Source organism: Diceros bicornis, chromosome 17, assembly GCF_020826845.1.
Source record: "Diceros bicornis minor isolate mBicDic1 chromosome 17, mDicBic1.mat.cur, whole genome shotgun sequence".
Lineage (NCBI taxonomy): Eukaryota > Metazoa > Chordata > Mammalia > Perissodactyla > Rhinocerotidae > Diceros > Diceros bicornis.
In genome coordinates, this window is record NC_080756.1 from 19,420,339 (window position 1) to 19,435,512 (window position 15,174).

The 15,174-nt window shown below is 35.6% G+C and overlaps 1 protein-coding gene across 3 annotated transcripts in view; it reads right to left on the reverse strand.

The window, feature by feature from the left end:
• The window catches only part of LARP4 (La ribonucleoprotein 4), a 63,942-nt gene that overhangs the window by 21,033 nt on the left and 27,735 nt on the right, over positions 1 to 15,174 (reverse strand). For all 3 annotated transcript variants that reach the window (XM_058558286.1, XM_058558285.1, XM_058558287.1), the window contains exons 6-8: positions 14,303 to 14,406; positions 11,143 to 11,253; positions 10,326 to 10,379 (exon numbers count right to left, since the gene is read on the reverse strand). In XM_058558286.1, coding sequence (XP_058414269.1) covers positions 10,326 to 10,379; positions 11,143 to 11,253; positions 14,303 to 14,406 — 269 coding nt within the window. The remainder of the gene's footprint in view (positions 1 to 10,325; positions 10,380 to 11,142; positions 11,254 to 14,302; positions 14,407 to 15,174) is intronic.

Genomic DNA, 15,174 nt, shown 5'->3' on the forward strand with positions numbered 1-15,174 from the left:
AAAACCACAAAAGTCAAAATAATAAAACTAACTGCAATTTATCACAGACAAGAGAGCTATTATTCCTAGTATATAAATTCTAAAAACAGAGATGAAAAAGCCCAATAATCCTATATAAAAATGTGTTTGAGAAATGAACGCAGTTCACAGAAAAAAAAGGCAAATGGCTTTTAAACATTTGAAAAGATGCTAAACCTTGCTCTTTAGAGAAATGTAATTAAAACTGAATTAACATTTCTCACTTACAGGATTGGCAAAAGTCCAAAGTTTTGACAACATACTCTATTGATAAGGCGGTGGCAAAACAGTACACTCTGATACATTGATGATGGGCATGCAAAATGGCACAACGCTTATAAAGGGAAATTTAGCAATATCTTCCAAAATCACATATGCATTTACCATATTCTCACTTTCAATAGTCTATCAATGGTTGAATACATCATGGTACATCCACATAATTGAGTATCATGCAGATGTAAAAAGAACTGAGGAATTGCTCTAAATACTATTATGGAGTGATTTCCAAAATATACTATTGTCAAAAAAAAAAAAAAAAAAAAGACAAGGCAAGGAGAAGAGTCAGCTATTGCTTAGCTAAGTCAGATGGGGCTATGAAGATATACTTGTATACACACATATGTATTTAATATACTGTATTTTAGATATTTTACTTTTAAACCAAGCATACAGTGAAAATAAAACTTTAAAAAATCAATTTGTATAATATAAAAGCAAAATGAACCTAAATGTGCATCCAATTAGTAATATAACACAGAGAAATCCTAAGTGACTTTGAATCATAATGAAATGAACTGCTATGAACGTTCCTTAGGAACATACACAAGGCAAAGTATGGCAAAAAAAATTTCTTAATTCATTTTCAGAACTATATTGCTATCACTATTGTTATTGTGACACTTCTGTGTGTGATTGTGGGATAAAGCAATTCAGTAATTATATTGGGGTCACTGGGAGTAAGGAAACACAGATGTGTGACTGAAGAAGTAAAAACCATGTAGCCTGAATTTAAATCGGAAGCATCAGTATAAACTCATATTTTGTCTTAAAAGAACACAAAATATGTATTTCACAGCTCTGTCCAAAAAAAGGCTCAGAAACAACGACCAAACCAGCAGTCACAAGCACTCCTTGTGTCTAGCCAGTGGACTGCAAAATGTCATTTTCCCATAAAAGTAACATGGGGACTCTGGAGACTTGGCTGACCCCAAGCCTTGGACACAAAATGTACAAAAGCCTGGAACATCTCGCCACACTACAGAGCAAGCAAACCACTGAAAATTAGTAGGGCCATGACAAAAGGATTCCTGAGTCAATTCAAAGAAGCCGTACTTCATCAATAAGGACAATAAATACACCAAATATGTTTAAATACTCAAAAATAAAAAACATCTGAATGGTCACTTTTGAAGGTTGCTAGGGAACCAACACATTATTTTCAAACCCTGATAATAAAAGCTAGAACCAAGCATTTATCATGCATTTCATATATGAGCTGTACCTCAGGGTAATACAGATGAGGGCAAGCTTCTCTTTATAGAAGTGTTTCAACTAATAAATGGAAAAAAGATAGCACAGAAATAGCAACACTTCACAACCCTTAATGAATTAACAGATCAGTAGCAGCTAGCATAAAAGAGAGACACAACGACATATATTATATGCTTTTGTTCTGGCTGCTCCGAAATCAAATCCAATCCTAATCAAGCCTCTAAATCTAGCTACCAATTTGCTTGAAATACAGGGAATCATGTTAAACTACACTCAAGAATATAATTGGCCAATGAGAAAATGTGCAAAAGACTTGAACAGACACTTCTCCAAAGAAGATATACGAATGGCCACTAAGCACATGGAAAGATGCTCAACATGACTAATCATTAGGGAAATGCAAATTAAAACTACAATGAGAGGGGCCGGCCCTGTGGCGTAGTGGTTAGGTACGTGCACTCCGCTGCTGGCGGCCCGGGTTCGGATCCCAGGCGCGCACTGATGCACCACTTGTCAGGCCATGCTGTGGTGGTGTCCCATATAAAGTGGAGGAAGATAGGCACAGATGTTAGCCCAAGGCCAGTTTTCCTCAGGAAAAAAAAAAAAAAAAAGAGGAGGATTGGCAATGGATGTTAGCTCAGGGCTAATCTTCCTCACAAAAAAAAAAAACAACAACAATAAAAACACTACAATGAGATACCACCTCACATCCATTAAGATGGCTACTATAAAAAAAAAGAAACAGCAAGTGTTAGTGAGGATGTGGAGAAATCAGAACGCTTGTGCACTGATGGTGGGAATGTAAAATGGTACACTCACCATGGAAAACAATATAAAGGTTCCTCAAAAAAGTTAAAAAAGAATTACCATATGCCCCAGCAATTCTACTTCTGGGATTTCTTCACCCAAACGAATTGAAAGCAGAGACTTGAAGAGAGATTTCTACACCCATGTTCAGAGCAGCACTATTCACAATCTAAACATGGAAGCAACCACTCATCCACTGACAGGTGAATGGATAAGCAAAATGCAGTATATACATACAGTGGAACATTATTCAGGCTTAAAAAGGAAGGAAACCGATGCTCACTGTCACCACTCCTATTTAACATAGTACTGGAAGTCCTAGTCAGAGCAATCAGGCAAGACAAAGAAATAGAAGGGATCCAAATTGGAAAGGAAGAAGTGAAACTGTCACTATTTGCAGACGACGTGATTTTATATATAGAAAACCCTAAAGAATCTACCAGAAAACTTTTAGAAGTAATAAACGAATATGGTAAAGTTGCAGGATACAAAATCAACATACAAAAATCACTTGCATTTCTATACACTAACAACGAAGTAGCAGAAAGAGAAATTAAGAATACCATCCCATTTACAATTGCAACAAAAAGAATAAAATATCTAGGAATAAACTTAACCAAAGAGGTGAAAGAGCTGTACACGGAAAACTATAAAACATTGCTGAAAGAAACTGAAGAAGACACAAAGAAATGGAAAGATATTCCATGCTCTTGGATTGGAAGAATTAACATAGTTAAGATGTCCATACTTCCTAGAGAAATCTATAGATTCAATGCAATCCCTATCAAAGTTCCAACAACATTTTTCACAGAAATAGAACAAAGAATCCTAAAATTTATATGGAACAACAAAAGACCCTGAATAGCTAAAGGAATCCTGAGAAAAAAGAACAAAGCTGGGGGTATCACACTCCCTGATTTCAAAATATACTACAAAGCCACAGTAACCAAAACAGCATGGTACTGGCACAAAAACAGACACACAGATCAATGGAATAGAATCGAAAGCCCAGAAATAAATCCACACATCTACGGACAGCTAATCTTTGACAAAGGAGCCAAGAACATACAATGGAGAAAAGAAAGTCTCTTCAACAAATGGTGTTGGGAAAACTGGATAGCCACATGCAAAAAAATGAAAGTAGACCCTTACCTTACACCACACACAAAAATTAACTCCAAATGGACTAAAGACTTGAATGTAAGACCTGAAACTATGAACCTTCTAGAAGAAAACATAGGCAGTACGCTCTTCGACATCGGTCTTAGCAACACATTTTCAAGCACCATGTCTGACCGGGCAAGAGAAACAATAGAAAAAATAAACAAATGGGACTACATCAAACTAAAAAGCTTCTGCACAGCCAAGGAAACCATCAACAAAATGAAAAGACAACCTAACAACTGGGAGAAGATATTTGCAAACCACACATCTGATAAGGGCTTAATCTCCAAAATATATAAAGAACTCATGCATCTCAACAACAAAAAAACTAACAACCCAATTAAAAAATGGGCAAAAGACCTGAACAGACATATCTCCAAAGAAGATATACAGATGGCCAACAGACACATGAAAAGATGTTCAAAATCAGTAACTATCAGGGAAATGCAAATCAAAACTATGATGAGATATCACCTCACGCCCGTCAGAATGGCTATAATTAACAAGACAGGAAACAACATATGTTGGAGAGGATGTGGAGAGAAGGGAACTCTCATACACTGCTGGTGGGAGTGCAAACTGGTGCAGCCACTATGGAAAACAGTATGGAGATTCCTCAAAAAATCAAGGATAGAACTACCATGTGATCTAGCTATTCCACTGCTGGGTATTTATCCCAAGAACTTGAAAATACCAATGCGTAAAGATACATGCACCCCTGTGTTCACTGCAGCGTTATTCACAATAGCCAAGACTTGGAAGCAACCTAAGTGCCCATCAAGGGACGAATGGATAAAGAAGCTGTGGTATATATACACAATGGAATACTACTCAGCCATAAGAAACGATGAAATCCAGCCATTTGTGACAACATGGACGGACATTGAGGGTATAATGCAAAGTGAAATAAGTCAGAGGGAGAAGGTCAAATACCATATGATTTCCTTCATTAAGTAGTAGATAATAACAACAACAACAAACACATAGAGACAGAGATTGGATTGGTGGTTACCAGAGGGGAAGTGGGGAGGGAGCAGGGCAAAAGGGATAATTCGGCACATGTGTGTGGTGATGGGTTGTAATTAGTATTTGGGTGGTGAACATGATGTAATCTATACAGAAATAGAAGTATAATGGTGTACACCTGAAATTTATACAATGTTATAAACCAATGTTACTGCAATAAACAAAAAATTAAAAAAAAAAAAAAGGAAGGAAACTGCAGTATGTTACATGGATAAACCTTGAAGACATTATGCTAAGTGAAATAAGCCAGTCACAAAGAGACAAATACTGTATGATACCATTTATATGAGGTAATCAGAGTAGTCAAAAATCATGAAGACAGAAAGTATAATGGTGGTTGTCAGGGGCTGGGTGGAGGGGAAAATAGGGAGTTACTGTTTAACAGGCATAGAGTTTCAGTTTCACAAGATGAAAAGAGTTATGGGGTGGTGATGGCTGCATAACAACGTGAATGTGTTTAATATCACTGCACTGTACACTTAAAAATGGGCAAGATGGTAAATTTTATGTATGTGTATTTTAACACAAAAAAGAATACAGCTTAAGCAAAATGTATACTGTGAGAAACTCTGTAAGACAAATAACATGGTTATTTTAACAGCATATTTCAAAAGAAAAAATAAAGAGGTAGCGGATGGAGCCAGCCCTGATGGCCTGCCTAGTGGTTAAAGGTCGGCGCGCTCTGCTTCAGCCGCCCAGATTCAGTTCCCAGGCGTGGACCCACACCACTCGTCTGTCAGTTGCCATGCTGTGGTAGTGACTCACAAAGAACAACTGGAAGGACCTACAACTAAAATATACAACTTCGTGCTGGGGCTCTGGGGAGCGAGAAAAAAAAACAAAGAAGTAGGCCGGCCCCGTGGTGTAGCGGTTGGGTGCGTGCACTCCACTACTGGCGGCCCGGGTTCAGATCCCGGGCATGCACCGATGCACTGCTTGTAAGGCCATGCTGTGGTGGTGTCCCACATAAAGTAGAGGAAGATGGGCACGGATGTTAGCTCAGAGCTGATCTTCCTCACAAAAAAAAAAAAAAAAAAAAAAAGAAGTAAAGGATGAAACTATAGATAAAAAAAAAAGAGAGAGAAAGAAAAACATGAAATCAAGAAAATGTGAACAGTAACTGATGTTCCAGAAATTATTGTTCATTTTTTAAAAAGTAGGAAGATACAGTGGCTATGCTTTTTTAAAAAGTTCTATCTTTTAGAGCTACTAATACTAGTTTATTTACAGATAAAATTAAGTTTCAAATTTTCTTCAAAATAATTGGTGGCATGGAAAAACGGGTGGGAATATAGATGACACAAGACTAGCCATGCTTTACTCACTGTTAAAACTGAGTAACAGGTACACAGTGATTCATTATACTATTTTCTCCACTTTTATGTATGTCTGAAATTATTCCCTGTACTAAGTTTAAAAAAAAAAGAAAGAAAGAAACACTCTAAAACTTAGTAAAATAAATCAGACCACTTGTTTATGTATTGCCTGTGGATGCTTTTATGCTACAGTGACAGAGTTGAGTAGTAGCAACAGATTATATGACCAGCAAAGCCTATAATGTTCACTATCTGGGGTCCTTTAAAGAAAAAGTTTGCTGACCCGTATAATAGAACTATAAAGATATGAGAGGGTTAGATTAGGAATCATAAGCCTAACCAAGTTGTTGAGAATATCAAATGAAATAATCTATGTTCAAGCATAAAATTACCACTTTAACAAATGAATAAAAGGTATGTTTTATGATCCTTACAGATATAGGCCAGGAATCCCCTCCCCCAAAATTGTAACCAATCAAATAATAAAAAATCAGTAATGGTCAATCTTGAAAAATCCTTAAAATATCAAATTCACTTTAACCTGACCTAAAAAATAATTACAGCTATTGCTTTTATTAAAGTAATGTCATACACTATGGTTTACTTGAATCTTAAAACATCCCATAAGAAACTAAAACCAAGTAAATAACATTATTTTTTAAATGTAGTCCATTAATCAAGAAAATGGTAGCCCAAAGAAACAGATTCCAAGATAACCCAGGTACTGGAAACAGCAGACAAATATTTAATCCGGCTATCATAAATAAATATGTTATGGATAAAAAGGAAATTACTTTCTTAAAGAACTGAACAAGAGGGGAAATCTCAGCAGAGAGACAGAAACTATTTTTTTTTTTGAGAAAGATTGGCCCTGTCCTAACATCTGTTGCCAATCCTCCCCCTTTTTCTCCCCAAAGCCCCAGTACATAGTTATGCATCATAGTTGTAGAGTTGCAGCTATTCTATATGGGATGCGGCCTCCGCATGGCTCGATGAGTGGTGAGTAGGTCCGTGCCCAGGACCCAAACCGGCGAACCCTGGGCCACCAAAGCAGAGCGTGTGAACCTAACCGCTACACCACTGGGCCGGCCCCACGGAAACTGTTTTTAAAAAATGGAAATTCTAGAACACAACTTGAAGATGAATCCAAGTCCATAGAAATTACCCAATCTGAATTTTAAAAACCATGGTTTATTTATATGCTGTCTATAAGAGACTCATTTTAGATTCAAAGACATTGAAAGTAACAGAATGGAAAAGGATATACCAAGCAAATAGTAACCAAAATACAGCTAAGATGGCTATATTATTATTAGGCAAAACAAACTAAGTTAAAAAAGGTTACAAGACATAAAAATCTTTTCTCGATATATAATTCCTAGATGGACACAAAAAAAACTGCTATCTCTTGTCACCTCTGGGGAAAAGGACTGGAGGAATCTGGGAGAAGGAGATTTAATTAATTAATTTATTATTAATTATTGTTTGACTTTCTCACCACATTACTTTCAAACTTAAAATTCTGAAACAGTAAACATACAACAGAAATATAGAAATATATATTCTATATGACACATATTCAGTAACATCTATCAACCATATAAAACCCAGATAAGGGGCCGGCCCGGTGGCATAGCGGTTAAGTGCACGCGCTCTGCTTCAGCGGCCCCGGGTTCGCAGGTTCACATCCCGGGCGCACACCGAGGCACCACTTGTCAAGCCATGCTGTGGTGGCGTCCCATGTAAAGCAGAGGAAGATAGGCACGGATGTTAGCCCAGGGCCAATCTTCCTCAGCAAAGAAGAGGATTGGCATCAGATGTTAGGTCACGGCTGATCTTCCTCACACACACACACACACACACACACACACACACACACACGCACACACACAAAAACCAGATAAAACTTAATATTCTCAGTCATAAAAAGTCAATTAAAACAGGACAAAACACTGCCTTTTAATCATAGTGTCAACACATGGAGAAATAAGTGGATGAACATTCACTTAATCCCTTTGTCCTCCAAGATCACTGCTTTTGAATCACAGAACTTCAGAAATAAAAAGCATGCACACTTCAAAGAAACAAACCAGGACCCTAAGAGGTAACTTGACTTGCTCAAGATCAAAAAGCTTGTGGCTGAAAGTAGCATCAAGGGCTGGAATATAGGATTTCTGGCTCCTGCACCCATGTTTTTGGGTGTTAGGTCATTTGGTTTTATTTATTATTATTATTTTGTGTGTGTGTGTGTGTGTGAGGAACATCAGCCCCAAGCTAACATCTGATGCCAATCTTCCTCCCCGTTTTTTTTTTCTGCTGAGGAAGACCGGGCCTGGGCTAACATCCATGCTCATCTTCCTCTACTTTACATGTGACGCAATCACAGCGTGGCTTGACAAGCGGTGCATCGGCGCGCACCCAGGATGCGAACCTGCGAACCCTGGGCCGCCGAAGCGGAGTGCATGCACTTAACTGCTGCACCACTGGGCCGGCCCCGAGGTCCTTTGGTTTTAATGAATGGTATAAAAATTACTGTAAATCTGTGAATCTCGTAGCAAGAACATTGCTATGTGATCGTTAATCAAAAGAACCATAAACAAAAACCAAAAGGGCAGAGAAAGAAGAAAAATACTTTTTTTTACAATGAAATATATATATATATATTTACCACTACATCTGAGATCTCTGAGAAAGCAATATGCTCTAAGAAATGAGAAGTATACGGAATAATCAAAATACTGATTATTTGTAGATGATACCTCTCAGGCAGATAATCCAAAAGACACAACAAACCATTAGATACAATAAAGGAGTTCAGCAAGATTGCTGCACACAATAACACATTTTAAAAAATCCGTAAGATATCAAGGAGAGGGCAAAAAGCAACAAAAGTCACTTTAAGGAAGTAATTATAAAATACAACACCCCTGAATTAACAGAAATATATCATAATAAAGATACTATAATATTGAATAATGTAGAGTAAAACCGCCAATTGTCCCCAGTTTAACCAATAAATTAAATGTAATCCCATTAATTCCAATATGGTTTTTGTTTTGTTGTTTCTTGGTATTAGACAAACATTCTAAAATTCATATGGAAAAGTAATGGTCTAGGAATAACCAAGACAATTCTAAAAAATGAGAACAAAGTAGGAAAGCTTGCATAAGATAAGGATAATAAAAACTATGGTAATTAAAACAGTGATATTGGTTCAGCAGAGATTGACAGAGAACCTGAAATAGATCTGAGAGATGCAATACTACAAGACAAGTTGTGAAAGAACAGACGACTCAACAAATAAGTGTCGAGAGAAATGCGTTTCCATATGTGGAAAAAAATTAAATTAGATCCCTATTTTATACTATACATTAAATTAATTCCAGATGCATCAAAGACCTAAATCTGATACATAAAACTTTAAAGCCATTAGAAAACCTAGGAGAATATCTTTATAACCTCAAGCAGGGAAGGGAAATAATAGAGAGAAGAGCATTACAAGCAGAGGAAATAGTCAACTGGCAGGTATCTTCATCTGTAATATGGAAAGTAATAATACTACCTACCACACAGCAATCATGAGATTTAAATATGTCAAGTTCTTAGAACAGTGCCTGACATATAACCTCTTAATGAACGTCAGCTTCTCCCAACAACGAGCTGTGTGCAACCGGGTGGGTGACTCGCACGCCTTGCCTTCCTTACCAGTAAAAGGGAGAAAACAAGAGTACCTACCTTATTAGGTTCTTTTAAGAATTAAATGAGTCTATACACATAAAGTGCTTAGAACAGTAGCTGATACACAAGCACTCAATAAGGGCTGCTAAGAATAACGTACTGCATTTACAAATAATAATAATTATATTACATAAGAGGAGCTTTTGACATAATGTCAAAGTAAGTGAATGTTTAGGATTCTATTTTAGACGGTAGCTCTGACAACAAGGTGGAGAATGGACTATAAGGGGGGAAAAGCTAAAGGCAAAAAAGTTAAAAGGCTACTCCAATTGTTCAAGCCTAAACAATGGCAATAGTGACTGAAAGAGGTTTTGAAGGCAGATTTCATGGGATGCGAGAACAGATTAGAATGTAAAGAGAGTGAGCAAGTGTCATCAATGACAATTCCCAGATTCCCAAAAGCTGAATGTTAATGTGACGATGCAGTTAATTGAGATGAGGTTGAAAATATTAAGAATGTTTTCCACCTTTGTTACTAAAAAATTATTCCTGCTCCTCATTTTGAGATCTGGGATTATCATACATGTTGTCAATCAGCATCTAACTAAAACTTCATGCTGTTTGAAGTCATGCCTTTGGAAAGAATTGCTATTTAGAAAGTACTTTGATGCCCTATCAATTAATTTTCTGAAGAAGCATACCATATGAGCCAGAAATTTCTTTAAAATCATTATGGGTTTTATAAAACATTATCCATCTGTGTTTTTTAAAATCTAAAACAACAAAAAACTTTGTTTCATGCTGGCCTCTAATGTTTCTTACCATGATTGGCTTGCCCTGAAATGTTTTAACTTCTTCCCTTAAGTATTTAAAAGCCTGTTAACAAAGCAGAAAGGAACTTTCATTAGCATTCAAACATTTCATTAAGGCCATCTTTATTCTATCAAGAAAGTTTGGTATTAGGAACTATCTCTAAACTAAACAATAAAAAGTTCTGAAGGTGATTCCATTACGCAGGTAATAGGGAATGAAAAAGTAAAAATTTAAGATCTATAGTTCATATTCATTATAGACTAGCTATTATGGATTACTGCAGAAAATACGCACAAAATTCGAAATAGACCCAAAATATCATTACATGTCAATTTAAAAATGGTTCAATCAGCCTTCTAAGATGAACTAAAAAAAAAAAATCAGTGAGTGGTTTTAAAATGTTTTTAGATATACTGTTGTTTCAAAGGAATATTACTTCTCTTATCTTTAAGTAGGACATGATAACAATTAAGAGTAAAATCATTATATCAAAATTCCAAGAATCAAAAAGGAAGTTACATATTTAATATGTGCCTACTATGTACTCCAAATACTAATTACTGAGTACATGGTTCCCAATCCCCATGTTAAAATTGTGTGTTAATTTTTTTATTGATGGGAAACAAACTGTTCTTAAATTGAAACTAAAAAAGCTTTAGGAAGATGATTAAAAAGAAAACCAATTAATAAGCAAAAACAAAAAGGAGAACAAGGTGCTCAACAGTCTTTACAAACATCACTATAAGCACACATTTTCTCAGTTAAAATATACCACTGCTTCTTTTACCACCAGGACTTGAAATCAGAAGAAAAGTTTTCTTCTTACTTGTTGTGCATCTGTGTCTGACTGGAAAGTGATATACCAGTTGCTATTATGTGCAAACTCACAGCTTATCACCTTGGGGCAGTTTTCATTTTTGAACAAAGCTTTCACTTCCTAAAAAAAGAAAAACTTCAGTTAACTCTAAAAAATATACCAATAATGGTCATTTTTTCCTCTTCATGTCTTTTGGTCCTTTCCATTTCTTAACTTGTTAACTGTTTATGCCTTCTGCCCATTTTTCTACTGAGAGTACATTATGTTCTGAAATAAAACATGCATAGTTACGGTGTACATTTTGTATATATGATTTAAGGATGAAACTTTATTTTATAATCAGCGAAACTGGAAGCTTTTCACTCCTGGTGGCAAGCTAAATTTTCCTTACAGTAAAATCTCTCAAGTTTTGCCATTATCCAAAAAAAAAAAAAAAAAAAAAAAAAAAAAGGTATGTCCCCCATTAACATGTTCTAGGTGCTAAGTATTTTCATGCATTCTCACTCAATCCAGCTGCTTTGTCTACATGAGACATATATTCTCTCTTCCATAATTGATAGAACCAAAAATTAAAACTCCAACAATTACACGGATTTAGAAAAAGATAATTACCAAAACTCAGAACTGTACAACAGCTTGAAAGGAAACATCTACTAAAATACCATCCAAGGTGAGACACTGTGATTTACTCCTGAAAACAACCCTGTGTTGAAGATTTTATCATCTCCATTTTACAGCTGAAGAAATGGTGGATCAAATTTTTTAACCTACCCACACTATCAAAGTGGAACTCAAACCCAGATTTGTATACCCCCAAACTCCATTTTGTCTAATACCTACTTGAGTTCAAGGAGAAATTTAATAGTAACCAATAATTCCAAAATATCAAAAAAATCTGATTAGGTTAAACTGTCTCATATCAACATATCACTAGGTATCAATTTATTTAAATAGAGACCATTACTAAGCTGATTAGACAATAAACACGACAACAGTGAAGTCTAATCTGTATTCTAACTCCCTCAAATTTTAAAATACACTGAATTAAAAAAACAGAATGTCTCTACTCGTGGTGAAATTTTCTTAGATCCAATTCTACTTGAAATAGGTAAGTGGGCAACCAGCTGAATTTTGTGACATTTGTGAAAGTGGTGAAACACCACCAAGTTCAATTAATAAAATTCCCCTCCAGTCCAGAATTACAGTTTTGGAGAACTATCTGTGGAACGTCAGACTGCCACCCATTGATTTCTACTTCCAAAAATCCATAGATATTCTCCAAATATTTCTAATTCCCTTAAAATGTCTAATGAATTGATTTATTTAAATCTCAATAATATCCCTATTTTCAGCCTTTCTCATTTTTTAGGAAGAGTTCTGTTCATAGATTTACTTTCCCAAGTATAACAAGAGAGGTCTGGATCTAAAGCAATCAAAAATTTGTTCTACCTGACAGGAACCTTTAAGGTCCAAATCCCCTCATTTTAATTTGAATTTCAGTGATTACTGCCTAGGTCGACTTTTTCTGGCTATTTTAGTCATCTGTCCTTCCTTTACTTCTTTTTTAATGAACAGTATGTTGCTGCCTGGTTCCTTTTATTTACTATTTTTCATATGTGTGAGCTCTTTATGTATTCAGAATATGAATTATGATAACTATAAAAATAATAATGGCTACCCTTCGAGTGTTTTACGTGCCAGGTACTGCTCCAAGCTCTTTATGTACTAACTCAATTCCCACAACAATTTTATGAGTTATTTATTACTATTATTCCATTTAACAGAGGAGATAATGGAGGCAAAAAAGGTTAAGTAACTTATGCAAGGTCACAGAGTTAGCAAGTAAAAAAGCAGAAATTCAAATGCAGGCACTGTGGCTCGAGAGTTCAGGCTCATACACTCTACATTTTTTCTTGATATTGCAAATATTCTTCCCATTCTGCAATTTTCCTTTCAATTTGTTACTTCTCACATTTAGTTCATAGTTTTCAATCAAAGATCTATCTAGTAACAACGGCTGGCCCAGTGGCATAGTGGTTGAGTTTGCGTGCTCTGCTTCGGTGGCCTGGGGTTTGCAGGTTCAGATCCTGGGCATGGACCTACACACCACTCATCAAGCCATGCTGTGGGGGCGTCCCATATACAAAGAAGAAGACTGGCACAGATTTTAGCTCCGGGCTGATCTTCCTCACCAAAAAAAAAAAAAAAAAAAAGGAAAATCTATCTAGTAACAGTTTCTTTTCTAATTTCTCTCACTAATTCTAAGCTTAGAAATCTTCATTCTTGAGATTTAATACTGGATGACTCTGGGCAAAAAGATTAACTACTGTGTCAAATTTGTTAGGTGGCAAGGGTCTAAAAATTCTTTTTAAAATGGCTAATCAATTACCACATATCAGTTACTGATTAATCCTTGCCATCTCTAATTTATTATGCCTTAACATAACAACTTAGTATGAAGTGGTTAAGAAACATGGGCTTCGGAATCAGAAACATCAAGTTCAAATCCAGATTCTATCATTTAAACAGCCCATATGCCCTTAGGCAAGTTACTTAACGTACACCATCCTAAGACTCAGTTACTTTATCTGTAACACAGATAAAACTTTAGGCTTTAAATAACTGTAAAGTATACTGCACGATGAGTAGTGGAACCTAATTATTAAACAAATGTTATTAAACATAATTATATAAAAGGGTTTATTTATGGACTATATTGTTTCATTCAAATATTATTTTATTCTTGTACCTGTACCACACCATCTTTAGGACTGCAGTTTTGCTTTATATTTTGTTAACCAGGAGGGTTAGTCCTGACTCATTAATCCTTACTCATATTTTTCTTCTTCATTCCTGTCTAAGCTTATTCTTTTGGATGAATCTTCAAGTTCCTAAAAGAGCTACTTATATTTTAATTGTCATTCAGTCAAATCAATAAATGAGAATGAGTATCATTGCAATATTCGGTCTATCATTCTAAGAACATAGAATTATATCTTCTTCCTTCCTCTGTACCATTCTTCCAGTATTTCAGAATTTACGAAACAAACTAATATTTATCCTATTCAGAGTAACTGATATGAGGGCTTTGACTTATACTTCGCTTGCTTACCTCCTTCAATTTAAACAGGTGAAGAACATTTAGCTTTAACAATTCTTAATGATTTACCTCTATTGGCGTTGTTTCGGGAATCTCTCTAAGAATCACAATACAACGCTTATGACTTGGTCTCACTTTCTCGCCCTTCTCATCAACTTGTACCATGGGAGAAGCTGAAATTTAAAAGAGTTTTATTCAAAAGTGATAGAGATATTAATAACGCCATTAAAAAATTATTCATTTCTATCTGCAACTGAATAAATTAGCAGAGGTTAATATCCTAAAGAAATTAAGCTGTAGAATCAAAGATTATAGTTATAATAAAATATTTTGAGATTAATATGCAAAGAACACTGTCAAATGCTATTCTTTCAACAAATATTTAGAGTACCTACTTTGTGACTTGGCACTGTGTTGGGGTTGAACAGAAGCCTTCAGTGAGCATACAACACATTTCTAATAAGACAATTTCCCTGTATAGAGTCACCAAATTCTTTATTTCAAGATAACAAAAATCAGTGTACTTGCATTAGCCAAACACTACTCTGGGGAATGTAATGAGTGCCAATATGTGAAGAAATTCTTCTTAAAATTAAAGTCTAACAAGCACTTAAACCAAGAATTACACACAAATGATTATAATCCTGCCTTGATTTTAACATATTTACTCCTATATACTACTACAGAGACCCAGAAGCCATCTTTTAGATGCTGATTTTGAGGAAATATTGAAAGAAGATAGTACCACATAGCCAAAACTTTTATTTCTAGTCCCTTCAGTGAGATAACATGCCACATCTCCCTGAACATGTAAGTAGAGAGACTAAAAGAAGCAGTTAAGGAAGAAGGCTTGCGTGTATGTGCTAGGTTCCAGCCCTTAAAGGTTGGCAAATTTTTTTATGTTGACAAGACTGGGTCATTTTAAGAAATGATGTCTGTAC